This window comes from Falco cherrug, chromosome 5 (genome assembly GCF_023634085.1).
Source record: "Falco cherrug isolate bFalChe1 chromosome 5, bFalChe1.pri, whole genome shotgun sequence".
NCBI lineage: Eukaryota > Metazoa > Chordata > Aves > Falconiformes > Falconidae > Falco > Falco cherrug.
The window spans coordinates 90795249-90808485 of NC_073701.1; the positions used below are offsets into that span (position 1 = coordinate 90795249).

General features: G+C 40.2%; 2 protein-coding genes across 3 annotated transcripts; one reads left to right on the plus strand and one right to left on the minus strand.

The window, feature by feature from the left end:
• Positions 1–1328: 1328 nt before the first annotated feature.
• On the minus strand, positions 1329–4147 carry TPRKB (TP53RK binding protein). Its single transcript, XM_055711840.1, has 5 exons — positions 4036–4147; positions 3619–3849; positions 2773–2895; positions 2312–2488; positions 1329–1472 (listed from the first exon to the last, which is right to left on the minus strand). The coding sequence occupies exons 2-5, from the start codon at positions 3757–3759 to the stop codon at positions 1386–1388; spliced, it is 528 nt and encodes a 175-aa protein (XP_055567815.1). The 5' UTR covers positions 3760–3849; positions 4036–4147; the 3' UTR covers positions 1329–1385.
• On the plus strand, positions 4090–9465 carry ALG10 (ALG10 alpha-1,2-glucosyltransferase). Of its 2 annotated transcripts, XM_055711839.1 has the most exons (4): positions 4090–4311; positions 5158–5355; positions 6841–6953; positions 7784–7886. In XM_055711839.1, the coding sequence occupies exons 1-3, from the start codon at positions 4147–4149 to the stop codon at positions 6856–6858; spliced, it is 381 nt and encodes a 126-aa protein (XP_055567814.1). In that variant the 5' UTR covers positions 4090–4146; the 3' UTR covers positions 6859–6953; positions 7784–7886. The 2 variants fall into 2 exon arrangements, with proteins under 2 accessions (XP_055567814.1, XP_027671238.2); XM_027815437.2 differs by lacking the exon at positions 6841–6953 and having other exon boundaries at positions 4106–4311; positions 7784–9465.
• The last annotated feature ends 3772 nt before the right edge of the window (positions 9466–13237 follow it).

Consider the following 13237-nt stretch of genomic DNA (forward strand, 5'->3'; position numbering starts at 1 on the left):
AACAAAAGCTAGGGATTTCCATATTAAACACAGAAACACAGACAATACTAGGTCTATGTATCAGTTTGCTGGTCTGTTTGCTGTAGCGGAGAACATTTCAACTCTAACTCAGACTTGCCTCTCCCCCAAAATCTATTTTGTGTTCCCAAACACTATGTGTAAGAATCTGGGGCGTACTCTTCCAAATATCTTTTAAGTACACAAATCGTAATAGCTCAGAGAACATTAGGGAAAAAACCACCAAAAATGGGCACAGATACACAGTTTTACACAAGTACCAGAAAAACAATACCGCATAACAGTAACAATCAGTATGGATTTCTACCTAATTAGGACAGTAATTTTTCTTAAACAAGATGCCTGCATGTGATTAAATGATACTCACGCAGGGCTGTTGGACCTGGTGACTATTAGAAATCAATATTCTTTTTAGTTCCCTTTGATGGCCTTTCCTGACACTGCTTTAACGACTGCAATGATCCTTTCAGAATGCTATGTAAGCTTTATCAACAATTTAAGCGAACAGATCTATGGTGCAAATTTCTCTGTGAATTTTGTACCTGGAACACGGTCCTAGGAAGTCAACATCATCATGCATAACTCAGTGTTACAAAGTAAAAGCACTTCTCATTATCCCTTAATGCCAATACTGAAGCACCACAACAAAACACCAGTACCCCAGCAGTACACTGTACTGATGATATCGGACTGTCAGGTGCTACCACCACCAGAGCATCGTCTCATACACGCTGACCTTGTTCATTGTTCTACACGTCCCAGCTCCACTCTGCCTGCACCTGGCTGTCATGGTGACCCTCCCGCCCCTCCCAGTTCCCAAAGGGTGGGCAGTGACTATCCCATTGGCAGGAAGAGGGAGGCACTGCTGATAGTTTATGGAAACTTTCCTTTTTGTAGTCCATCAGCAATACTTCATGCCACAGAGACACCTTTTTCGGCAGTAGTATCGTCAGTAGTATTCATCAGGGGTGCCAAACAAAACAAATCAAGGCAAGGTTAGTAAAAATGACTTACAATGTTTGAATCCTATCTGGGACTAGCAAGACATCGGATGCAGGAGCAACATAAGTACACATTTCCAAGCCTTCTGTTTATGGTCAACTTAAGGTACTGGCAAAAGTTCTTGTTAAGAAATTGGACAGAAATTCCAATGGCAAATTCTGCTTTGCACAGCAGAGTTGCTCTCTTGTGCTTAGAACACTGCTCAGATTGCCCCCGTATCAAAGCCTGCTCATTTATGGTTAAAGCTCAGATGTCATCAAACTACTCAGTACCACTTTCTCTGAAACACAAGACGAACTGCAATGAAGTGTTTTTACATCTTAAAAAGCCCTCTTTTTCCTTTAAAAGAATTTATTTCCACATTTTCATAAAACATCTTTAGTTGACATTCTGCAAACAATACTATCCAATAAGGTGCCAATTTTTTCTTCTTGTGGAGTAATTTTGTACATCTGCAGAAAAAAAGAACAAGAAAAAAATAAAAGCTATATAAGGAAGAAAAAAGTGATCACGTATCTTCCAAAATCGTGTACACAAGAAAAGATTTCCCCCTCTCCCCCACTTTTTAAATTGGAAATTCCTGTCTTGGCATGACTGCAAGAGAAAATTGGGACTAAGGAACGAAGCAAGTTCTGAAACTGCAAGACATAAAGGAAAGCTAAGAAATTGAATGAAAGCAGCCTTTTTAGCTCCACATGTAATATGCTATGATTTGTCCAATTTGATTGTCTCCCATCATTACTTTGAAGGACATGATCAAGATGACTGAAGTTACTTGAACTTTATCAAGTGAAACACATATGCTTCAAGATACCTAACTAGCATATGGTAATCTATTAAAAGCACACATTCCCTAACACACTCCTAGCAGCTAATCAACACATTTTTATTTTAGCCACCCATGCTGGGACTATTTCTGTGCTTAAGATTATGAAACTGTTCAGGACTAAAAATGTTATTTTTAATTAAATTGATATTCGCTTGAGAAAACAGGAAGCAGAAGTGCCTGAATGGCAGGCAGCAATCTGGAATTTATTTTGATGTTCTGACTTCCTGACAATGTTAAGAATTTGAAGACTTAAAATTTGTGATGTCAGGGTGTGGCAACTAGAACTTTTTTCAAGTAAAAAAAAATATTTAAGAAAGAAATAATCAAGGTTCACTTAAAACAAGTTTCCGGTTGTGTTAAAGAAATACAGACCCTAAGTTTCTTATGTCCATTGATATTTCATCAGACAACTAAATAAACTATCTGTTTTCTCTACGCCAGTCATTTCTTTTGGCTACATACCTTTTTAACTTTGGCAGTGTCTGTTAGCTGGGGGAGTTCATCTAGAGAAACCTGTTGGCCTTCTACCTGAGATGCAATATCTTCCAGATTTACAGGTTTTTCTCTGTCCACAACCAGAACAATGAGTACTGCTGTGTCACTGTCTGAAATGCCAAACTTTTTAAATGCATCTGAAATCTAATAAAAGATGGAAAACATCAGAATATTACAAAACACTTTCTCACTACATATAAGCAACCTTTTCAGTTACTGGATCAAAATAAAGCAGGAGTATAAACTGACACATGTTCTACATTAATGGAATTCTGACAAGCTACAAGAGAGAACCGCATGTTAGTGCTATTAAACTAACAGTAGCTTCTGTTAGTAGCCACGTAAAGTGAATGCATGTATTTAGTTTGGCTGCATGGATGTTAATAAGCTTCTCTGGCAAAAAAAGACATTTAATCAGTAAATCTTACATTGTTGTTTGGTGAAAGGCTGAAAATAATTTCTGCATAGAGAGTTCTGGTCTTCATTTTACCTATCTTGTATAGATGAACTGCTTTGTTGGCCGCCACAAGAACTTGAAAAGGATCTACAACCTGTAAAACACAACAAAGTAAGTTAAATGGAAATTTAACATACTATTTTGAACTCTGAAAAAATTGTGACCCCATAATTTTGATAGCCCAAGTCTGCAATCGTAGAAGTGAGCAAAACAGTATTCTGCTAGCTATTCTAGCAATTCTTGCTCTTCCAAAGTCAATGTGATTATTTCCTGCATGGGGTAAAACGTGACATAAAGATTACACTCTCTCAATCAGGTTACTGAAATCTTTGAAAAAAGAATCATTTTAATGAATCCTCTGTCTGATCAGATTATTTTCCCCCCTCTTCCTGCATTACCGCTTTGCTGATTCTAACAAAATAAGACTACATTCAAAAACTAGTTACGGGTTTAAACCAGAACAAAGGCTCCAAATAGTATATTTTGGACAGCATTAAGCAATTAGTACTACGTTTTACAGGTGGAAGCTCCAAACAGCTCCACCAAGTAGGGCGTGAAGGCAATCAAGGTGACAGTTGTTCTGGCCAACCTTGCCAAGGCTCCTTCCCTTGCATAGAGGAAGGAGCCCTCGCCTTGTGGACACCGTAATGCAGTCGAAGCAGGGGCATTTGTGCAGAGAAAGCGAAGCAGGTGTATGGCAGCTGCTGTGAGGGGACTGCGCCCCGTTTTTCGCAGGGTCCCTCAGCGGAGGATTTCCACGCCGCCTCCGCCGCGGTACCGCAGCACCGCAGACCGGCCGGCACAGGCACTCGCTCACCATGGCGGGGTTTATTAACGCGCCTTCAATGGACCCGTCCATGGCTCCTTTCCTCAGCGCAGCGGCGTTTTTCACGTGGTTGAAGAGGAGGAGGGTCACGCTGCAGCCCGGGAACAGCTCCAGCCGGTGCGTGAGGTCCATGGCGCCGCGCCGGGCCCGCGGCCTCCGCCGCAGCGGCGCTCACACAGGCGCACCCGCCCCTCGCCCGCACAAGGCACGACCGCGGTGACCCTGCACAGGGGGATTTCAACGCCTCCTGAGGGGGAACCCGCACACGGCGGCCCCAGGCAGCCCGGCCCTCCGCCCGCGCCGCTCGCCCCTCCGCGCCGCCAGGAGCCACCGCCGCCGCCTGGCTCCTCCCGCCCGGCCCGGCCCGGGCCGGCCCTCACCGCCGCCGCGCCCCCCCCCGGCCCTCACCGCCGCCGCTCGGCGAGCGCCTCCGCCGCGGCCCCGCGCTGCCAGGCCCCGCCTCCCTGCGCCCAGCCTTTCCCGGAAGGGCGGGCCCTTCCCGGCCGGCGCGGCGGCGGCATGGATCGCTCCGAGGCCTACGGCTTCTCCGCCGCCATGAGCGGCGCCTTCCTGCTTTCGTGTCTGCTCTTCGCGGCCATCAACCGCCGCCAGCGCGGGCCCTACATGGACGAGGCCTTCCACGTCCCCCAGGCGCAGGCCTACTGCCACGGCCGCTTCCTCCAGGTGCTGCGCGGGAGCCGGCCCGGCTCGCGTTTGCCGGTCAGGGTCGGCGATTTCTGTGAACGGCCTGGGCGCTTTGGAAAGATAACTCAGTTTTGGGCCCCTCAGTGCAAGACAGACATTGAGGCACTGGAGTGTGTCCAGAGAGGGGCAGCAAGGCTGGTGAAGGGTCTGGGGCACAAGCCCTGTGAGGAGCAGCTGAGGGAGCTGGGGTGGTTCAGCCTGGAGAGGAGGAGGCTCAGGGGGGACCTCACTGCTCTCTGCAACTCCCTGACAGGGGCTGTAGGCAGGGGGGGTCGGTCTCTTCTCCCAGATAACAAGCAACAGGACAAGAGGACACTGCCTCAAGCTGTGCCACAGGAGGTTTATGTTGGATATTAGGAAAAATTTCTTCCCTGAAAGGGTGGTCAGGTATTGGAACAGGCTGCCCGGGGAGGTGGTGGAATCACCATCCTTGGAGGTGCTTAAAAAATGTGTAGATGCAGTGCTTGGCAATATGGTTTAGTGTTGGACTTGGCAGTCCTGGGTTAGCAGTTGGACTTGATAATCTTAAAGTCGTTTCTAACCTAAATGATTCTATGGTTTGTGGTTCTTGTTGTACAAAGTGCTTTCTTTGAAAACACCTTGTACACTGAAAGCAGTGGTTTCTGCTTTCCATTACTTGGTGGCTCAGGGGTGCACTGGGCAGATTGCAAAGTGTTCAAAATCTTCCGCCAAAGGCCAGAAATTCGCTAAACATCCAAGCTAACAAAAAGGGGCATGGATAGGGATGGTGTATTGTAACCCACTGCTGGTCCCTTTTTTGTGTGGTAGGACCTCCATAACCTTGTTTCTCTCTCCGTTTTCCAGTGGGACCCCATGATCACCACGCTCCCGGGCTTGTACCTGGTCTCAGTGGGAGTAGTGAAGCCCGCGGCATGGCTCTTCGGGTGGACGGGAAGCGTGGTGTGCTCTGCGGGGATGCTTAGGTTTATTAACCTCCTTTTCAGTGCTGGGAACTTCTATTTACTGTATTTACTTCTGTTCAAGATCCATCAGAGAAATAAGGTACGATAAAAGGAGAATAATTGTATGTGCTTGTACAAGCAATTTTGATGGCTCAGTGTATGTTCACTTCACTACATATGTGATCTGTCCGCAGTTTTATTTAACTGCAAGTACTACTCCCAGTTTGTCCAAGGAGTCGCATTCCTTTTCTCTAAATTTTTTTTATGTCTTTTTTTTTTTTTTTTCCTCAGGGTGCAATTATCTAAAAACACTCTTGTTCACAGCTATAACTAGTCCCATTGAAAATTAGTACGCATATAGACTTACTGTCAAAGGTCTGAATGCTCATTTTGTTGGAATTGCTTAACACTCTCCACAGAATTTCAACCACTGAATCCTGAGTGAAGCCCTGTGAGCAGTGTTTAAACTAAAATTTGTTCTTTGGAAATGTACCAGGTTTGATGTCAATATTTAGAACTGGAGAGTAATTCAAGCTGGAAAGAATTGGAGAATGGTTCAGGCTGGAAGGGACCTTAGGAGGTCCACCTTCCAACCCAGGCCAGCCTGGATGTCAGATCAGGTTGGTCAGGGTTGGGGCCACCTATTGGGGGTTGGCCCCCTCAAGCCATCCATTTTCCAGACGGAACAAGGCCAGCTCCCTCAGCCTCTCAGGGCATGCGCTTCAGCCCCCAGCTCTCTTGGTGGCCCTCTGCCATTGCTCCAGTTGACTAATGCTTTTTTTTGTATCACAGGGCACAAAATTGGACGTGCTATTCTAGGTGCAGCCTAACAAATAGAGTTAACAGGGATAATAACTTGCCTTGATCTGCTGCTGTGCTGTTAATACAGCCCAGGGGGGCATTGCTGTTTCTTAGTCACAGGGCATGCTGCTGTCTCATGTTCACCTCGCCATCTGCCAAGATCCCCAGGTCCTTTTTTCCACAGAGCAGCAACTCCTCATCTACTCCCATGTTCAGCCTGTATCAACGTGGGGAATTCTTCCATTCCAGGTGCAGGCATTTGCATTTGTCCTGTTGAATTTCTTAGTATTTCTGTTGCCCCATTCCTCCAGTTTGTCTAGGTCACTCTGGATGGCAGCTCTGCTCTTCAGCATATTGCCTGGTTCCCGCAGTGTAGTGTCACCTGCAGTCTTGAGTGTGTACTCTCGCTGCCTTCAAGTCATTGATGAAGATGTTAAACAGGACAGGTCCCAGTATAGATCCCTGTGATACTCTGGTTGTTACTTTCATTTGGGTAGAGTGGGACAAGTTAACCATCCAGCCAGTTTTGACCTGTCTAGCTCTCCACCTATCCAGTCCTTAACTGTTCAACTTGGATGCAAGACTACTGTATATTTAAAGCGGTGGAGAATCCACCACTGTGGTCGGTAAATTGTTTCAGTGGTTAATGGCCTATTCAAAATCTTTCAGTTTAGTAAATTTCTTTACTTTTACTTTTAACCATAACAACGTATTTTCCTGTTCCCTGATAACGGAAGGATTCCTTTACTATAAAGAAAATTTTTTCTGATGTGTTTTCTTACAGGAGGATTTTCATGTTTAAGCACATGATAAGACTATACAGAATTGGGTCGAATTCCATAAATTGTTTCCAGTTTTGGAACACTTAATTTTATGCTTGGAGGTGGAAATAAAAATGTAAGAAAACAAAAGGTTTCATGACTATAGTCTAAGCATTAGAAAATGTAGTTGTATTGTTGGTACTTCTTTGAATTCAGCATTTTCTCTGTTCCTTTTTTCTGTAAGCTGGTGGCTGGAGGTTTCACCCCATGCTACATCATTCAGAAACATCATGCAATATTTTTTAATGTTGTGAATTGCATTGTATCGTGTAGTGGGTGGGATAATTGGGAGGAGTTACTAACTGCATTGTTTCCTACAGTCTTTAACGTTTTTTTTTCTAACTCATGAATTATAATGTAGATAAACTAAAGAGTAAAAGCTGCACCAAAGATTAGAAAATTGGAACTGGTTGCTCTGTGGACTGTGTTCAAAAGAGGCAAGAATAGAAGCACAGAATGATGTGTTCTGCTGTCTCACAAATAAAAGAGAATCTGATGATGAGATTGCAGGGCTATAAAACATTTATTTATTTTTTTTCTTTGCCCATTAGTGCAGCTCTCATCCTAGGTACGGAAGCAATTATACTCCCACAATGATTTTAATTCCACAAATATGTGAACACCTGACATATGGAAGAAGTTGGTGTATTTTCATTGCCATATTTTTAACTTGCCTGTAATAATGTTCCATACTTTTGTTTGCATTTTAACATTGTGTAGTCGGACACTCTGCATTAATGTAGCCGGAGGTTGTCAAAAATATAGCATGCATGCTTGTGCAGAATGCAGCCAAAGAACATAAGAAATGTTATATTGTCTTAATGGAATTCTCAAAATGATACTTTTTGAGTTTTTATTTATTTTGTATTGAACATTGCTAACCACATTTTTCTGCTTCTTCTCTAGGCAGTGTCTGGTTTCCTGAGAATCTTGTCTGCATTAACTCTTGCAATGTTTCCCACCCTTTACTTCTTTACGTTCCTTTATTATACGGACCCAGGATCAGTATTTTTTACTCTCTTTGCCTATTTAATGTGCCTTTATGGTAACCATAAAACTTCAGCTCTCCTTGGATTTTGTGGCTTCATGTTTCGTCAGACAAATATTGTGTGGACAGTGTTTTGTGCTGGAAACGTTGTTGCAGAGAAGCTAAATGAAGCCTGGAAGACGGAGTTACAGAAAAAGAAAGATGAAAAGATTTCTTCCCGGAAAGGATCATTTTCAGATTTTATCAGACTGTTGCAGTTTCTTATCGCATATCTCATATCACCTAAAAACTTAATTACACTTACTGGTTTAACATGGCCATACATCATATTAGTAACTGTTTTCTTTGGTTTTGTCTTCATCAATGGTGGAATAGTTGTTGGTGACAGAAGTAGCCACGAAGCCTGTTTGCACTTTCCTCAGCTGTTCTATTTTCTGTCCTTTACTGTCTTTTTTTCATTCCCTCATTTATTGACACCTACTAAAATCAGGAAATTCTTTCTGTCATTAAGAAAGCACCCTGTGCATTACTGTTTAATGGCTGTCATCTCTTTATTCCTGATCTGGAAATTTACCTATGTTCATAAGTATTTACTAGCAGATAACAGACATTATACATTTTACGTCTGGAGAAAAGTCTTCCAAAGACACGAGGTTGTAAAATATGTACTAGTTCCAGTCTACATATTTGCGGGCTGGAGTTTTGTTGATATGCTAAAATCAAAATCAATCTTCTGGATCTTAATGTATTTTACATGTTTATTAGCAGTCACAGTTCCTCAAAAATTGCTAGAATTTCGTTACTTTATTTTGCCATTCTTAATATACAGGCTTAATATTCCATTTCCATCTCTATATAGACAACTTCTGGAGTTGTCTTTTTATATTGTTGTGAATGCTGTAACTTTTTATCTTTTTCTAAACAGAACATTCCAATGGCCAAATAGTGATGAAATCCAGAGGTTTATGTGGTGATGTTTGGTTTTTTGTGGGTTTTTTTGTTTTGTTTTGTTGGTTTTTTTTTTTGTTTTTTAATCTTTCATACCCTTAGGAAAACCCAGTTCCGTTTAAGGACTGTAAACTCTGGAGTGAAGCAATATGTTTTGCATTATTTAAGGACTTTTTTTTTCCCCAGCTGTGATTGGGGAAGTAAGCTGTTTGCTTATATTCTTGCAACTGAATGTCAGTTCTGATATGTTGTAACATGAAGATCCTCCACATATTGAATTTATGAGCTCCTGGAATTAACAAATTCAATATGAGGGGAACTCTGAGAACACCTTTCTGTAATTGATGTGAAATAAGGGAGATGTTTACAGTCATTTTTCATTATAATAAAATATCAAATAAAATGCCCTTGAAGGTTTGACAGTTTGTAAGTATGTTTAAGGGGTTTCTCTTTAAAACAAAGTATTTCAGTGTTTAACCTTTTTTTTTACCTCTGGGTACATATTTAGTACTCAGATCAAGCCACTTCCATGTAGATTTGCTAGTGGTCAGGGTGTGAACCACTACTAACATGCAATGTTTTCAAAATCACCTATATCCCACCGAATTTTCATGGGTTTTTTGTCAATAAATGCTTATGTTAGTTTTGCAAATAGAGTGTAGGCTCTTAAACCATTAGAGCCTTTTGAAAATTTTATTTCAAACTGATATTTAGAAAATACAGTGGGGGCTGTGTGCATGTACCTTCTTTGAGGGAGTAAATGTTACTGTACAACAAAAGATAAATTGCAGTTGATAATGTGACCTATTAGAAAGGGAGTAATTTTTCTGTGTCAGACTGAAAGGTGTCGTTACACAGTGGAATGCAGTCTGATGAATATCCTTTTAAATAATCAGGCTTTTATGTCCTGAGGGTTCTGTGTTCACAGGTTTGTATTGAGGTAGGATATGAGTGCACTCCCAAGTTGCACTGAGTGTTTCTAAGATCTTTGACATGTAATCTTAAAGAAATACAAATGGCATTACTGAATTGTTCTTAAAAATGTTTTTCACATATCTACAAATCTAATGGAACTAGGAAGTATATATTTTGTTTTACAAAGGTAAAATACAATGTGTATATATATAATTTTTTTTTAAAGCATCTAGTGCGTTGTTATCAGAATAAAAGAAAACTGTAATGGTTCCTGTCAGTAAATGACTTTAATTAGACTCAAAAATATTTGATCGCTTAAAGTTAACCATTAAGCCGTTTTATAAATATAACTAAATTATGGGGGGGGTGGGGGGTGGGAATCCAAAACTTCACATACTGTGTAGCACCTTTAAGTTCTTTCTTGTTCTGTAGTGAAAATGCTGCAGCCAAACCTGTGCAAACACATCATATGATTGCCACTCCAGTCACTCTGAAATGGAATTGTTTCACAAAAGGTCAGTACTGTGAAGTTATTTACTCACATCGGTACTGTGTTGATTTTTTTTCTTTTACAGTATGCAGATCAATGTCCTGGCTCTGATTCCTTCTCTGTACTAACACTATGAAGAGTGTGGTTAACTCAGATTTTCCTGTCCAATGTCTTTGCAACCCTGTTTCTTCTAAGGAAATTGTAAAGCCACTCTTCAGTGAGCAGGTTTATTTGTATTGAATTCCAGATGTTTGCAAGGTCACTGTTTGCTTCTTGGCCTGTTGCCAGCATGGTAATTTGTTAATAATGTGTGTACCACAGGGAGAGCCGTTTTCGAGCACTCTCTATTTGCTTTATCAAGTTGAAGAGACAAGAGAAACCTGAAAAGGGCTGCTTTTTCAAAAGTCCAGCATGGTTCTCTCAGTCCAGGATATTGTCTTGTTTTGTGATTTTTTTAGTATGACAGATTTGGGAGAGGAAGTCCTGCATGCCTTCTGCTTCCAATTTTGTTTTTGTATACTATGCCTGTAAAAAAGTAAACAAGGTAAAGAGCATATGTGTTTTAGCACAACTTCATTTGTGTCCTGAAACATCAGTACTTGAGTGAGTTGGAATGATAATATGGGAAGGGATGGGTCTCTGGCTAGAATTCCAAATTATCTTCTAGATCTGGTTTTTTCTTCTGGCTTTATGTAGGGGAGCAGGTGTTCACTTGCTTGACAAGATGCCAGAATACTTGTGCTTACATAGTCCACAGATACTTTCATTTTGTCCATCATGTCTATTGCTACTGGTATCCAAATGCCTTCAGTTATCAATGCTGTTAAGAGACAGTGTTTATGCTTTGTACTTACTCTTAACGGAGTTAGCAGCCATGTTTCAGGTGAAAAGAACAGAGTTTAAATATATACAATTTTAATGCATTTTTCTTAAAAAGAAAGGTGTGTGCAAAAACACCCAAACTTAGAACACAGTACCTTTCTAATGAGCTCCACATCACAAGACACTAGAACAATTACATGTAGAGAGATGTCTGTGAACTGTTGGGTTTTTTTTAACCAGTATTATAAGATGTCATAATATTTTATCATGGGATTTATCAGTATAATTATGTATTTTAATTTGAGTACAATTATTCTCAACATACTTTGCTAATTTAAAAGTAGGCTGAGTTGATATAAGTTTAATTTAAAGAGGAAAGTCCATGAATTACTAAAACAGGAAAGAAGAATTAATTTTTAGAGTAAGGCGATGTTTTCACTTTTGCTGATGAACCACAGGGAGTTTGCAGGTAATATTCAATGTTAGCCTGATTCAGTCTTAGAAATCAAGGTGGTTGTAATTGTATCATAGTCTTGACGAAAGGTCTCCAAATTCCATCAACATCTTAGAAATTTGACAAATATCAGTAGTAGTTGCATTGTTTAAATCTAGATATAAGAATTCAAACATACTTTATAATCTTGGAACTCAAGTATCTTTTGGTAGGTGGATTTTAGTATTTTGCTCTTGAAATATTTCCATTGTAGTTGTTAGTAATTTATTACCTATTTGTCTTAAAGACCTGCAGAAAAGTCTGTATTTACCCTGGTTTATGTTGCCAACACCTAGTTTCAGTAGAACTATAATTGCTTACTTTAGGTTAATTCATCAGCAGGTGTCATTTGGCAATGAAATTATTTACAAGAGCATTGAAATGATAATTTATTGTAAATTTTATTAATCAGCTATTCATTTAGGAAAAAACCCACTAATTTGTTGAAATGTCCAAGATGAAAACAAAAATAGTGTAACTGGCATATTTATAGTCACTGTTTAAAAAAAAAAAAAAAAAAGGCTCAGGTTCAGTTTCTCTTAGACAGAAAGATTATTTTTCAATAGCTGTCAGAATAATAAAAATAGAGAGCTGAACAACCACAGCATGGCTGAATTGTTTTGAGGTGGTTGTGGGGAAAGACAAATAATTGACACTTGTTTTTTTTCTTAGTTAAAAATAAGTTGTTTGGGAAGATAGGAAGTTTGATAATCCTATATGCTGTGAACTGTATTTTCTGTTATTCATGAGCATTCTGTATTTCATTCCTTTTCAGTTCTTTGACAACACATGTTCGTGTTCAAAATTAGGATGAATGTTATACCATAAGCAATATGTGCATGCTGAAATATGTTTTTATCTGTTACTTTTTCCTACAAAAAAAGTATTCCATAGTCTCTGGGCACTGACAGTTGATTTTTGTACTGTTCATGCAGATCTGCTGCTGCTTCTCCCCCACCCCTCCCCACAAGGTGGTAGTCTTATGCCATCTTCTTGAGGTGGCCAGCTGCTCGATGCGGTGTTTAGCAAGGCTATTTCACAATTAGAAAACTTCAGTTTCTCTTATGACTGATTCCTTGTTTTAGTAACTGGTTTAGCTAAAACATCCTTGTATGTAATTTTATTGTATGTTAAGTTTTAGAAGAAGAGCAAGTTTTGCTCATATTTGAAGGGTCTCATTTTGACATTTTTTGGTATTGTGGAATTCTCAGATCTGGTCTGAGAACAAAATGAAACTTGAAAGCTTACTGTTGAAATGATGTCATTGTTTTAAACAGCAATGTTGCTTAGTAAGTTAGCAGATTCCCTTCTGCTGTTTTATTAGTAAATTTCACATAATTCTCATTTTCTTCACATATTCATTCTACTCATTGCTCTCTAAAAAGAAATTAAAAAAGGACAAACTGAGGAAACCAAAGTAATTATACTTTTGAGACTGACACATGGTGATTTTCTGAAATAGTCACTCTTTTTAGTTGGATGATGCACGTATGAAATTTAAATGCTCAGATGGCTGTTAGCCCTGTAGTAGTTGACATACTGCACTCTAAATGCATCATCTAGTTTTTGTGTGATGAAAAAGTGTAAAGCCAGAGTCCGTGAAAATTACTGCTTCCAATTATCTCAAATCCATTGTCTATATTCATTGTCCTATGTTTTGTTTTTTTTTCCCCCTGAAAAGCTTTGCTTTCCTGGCTTCTCTTG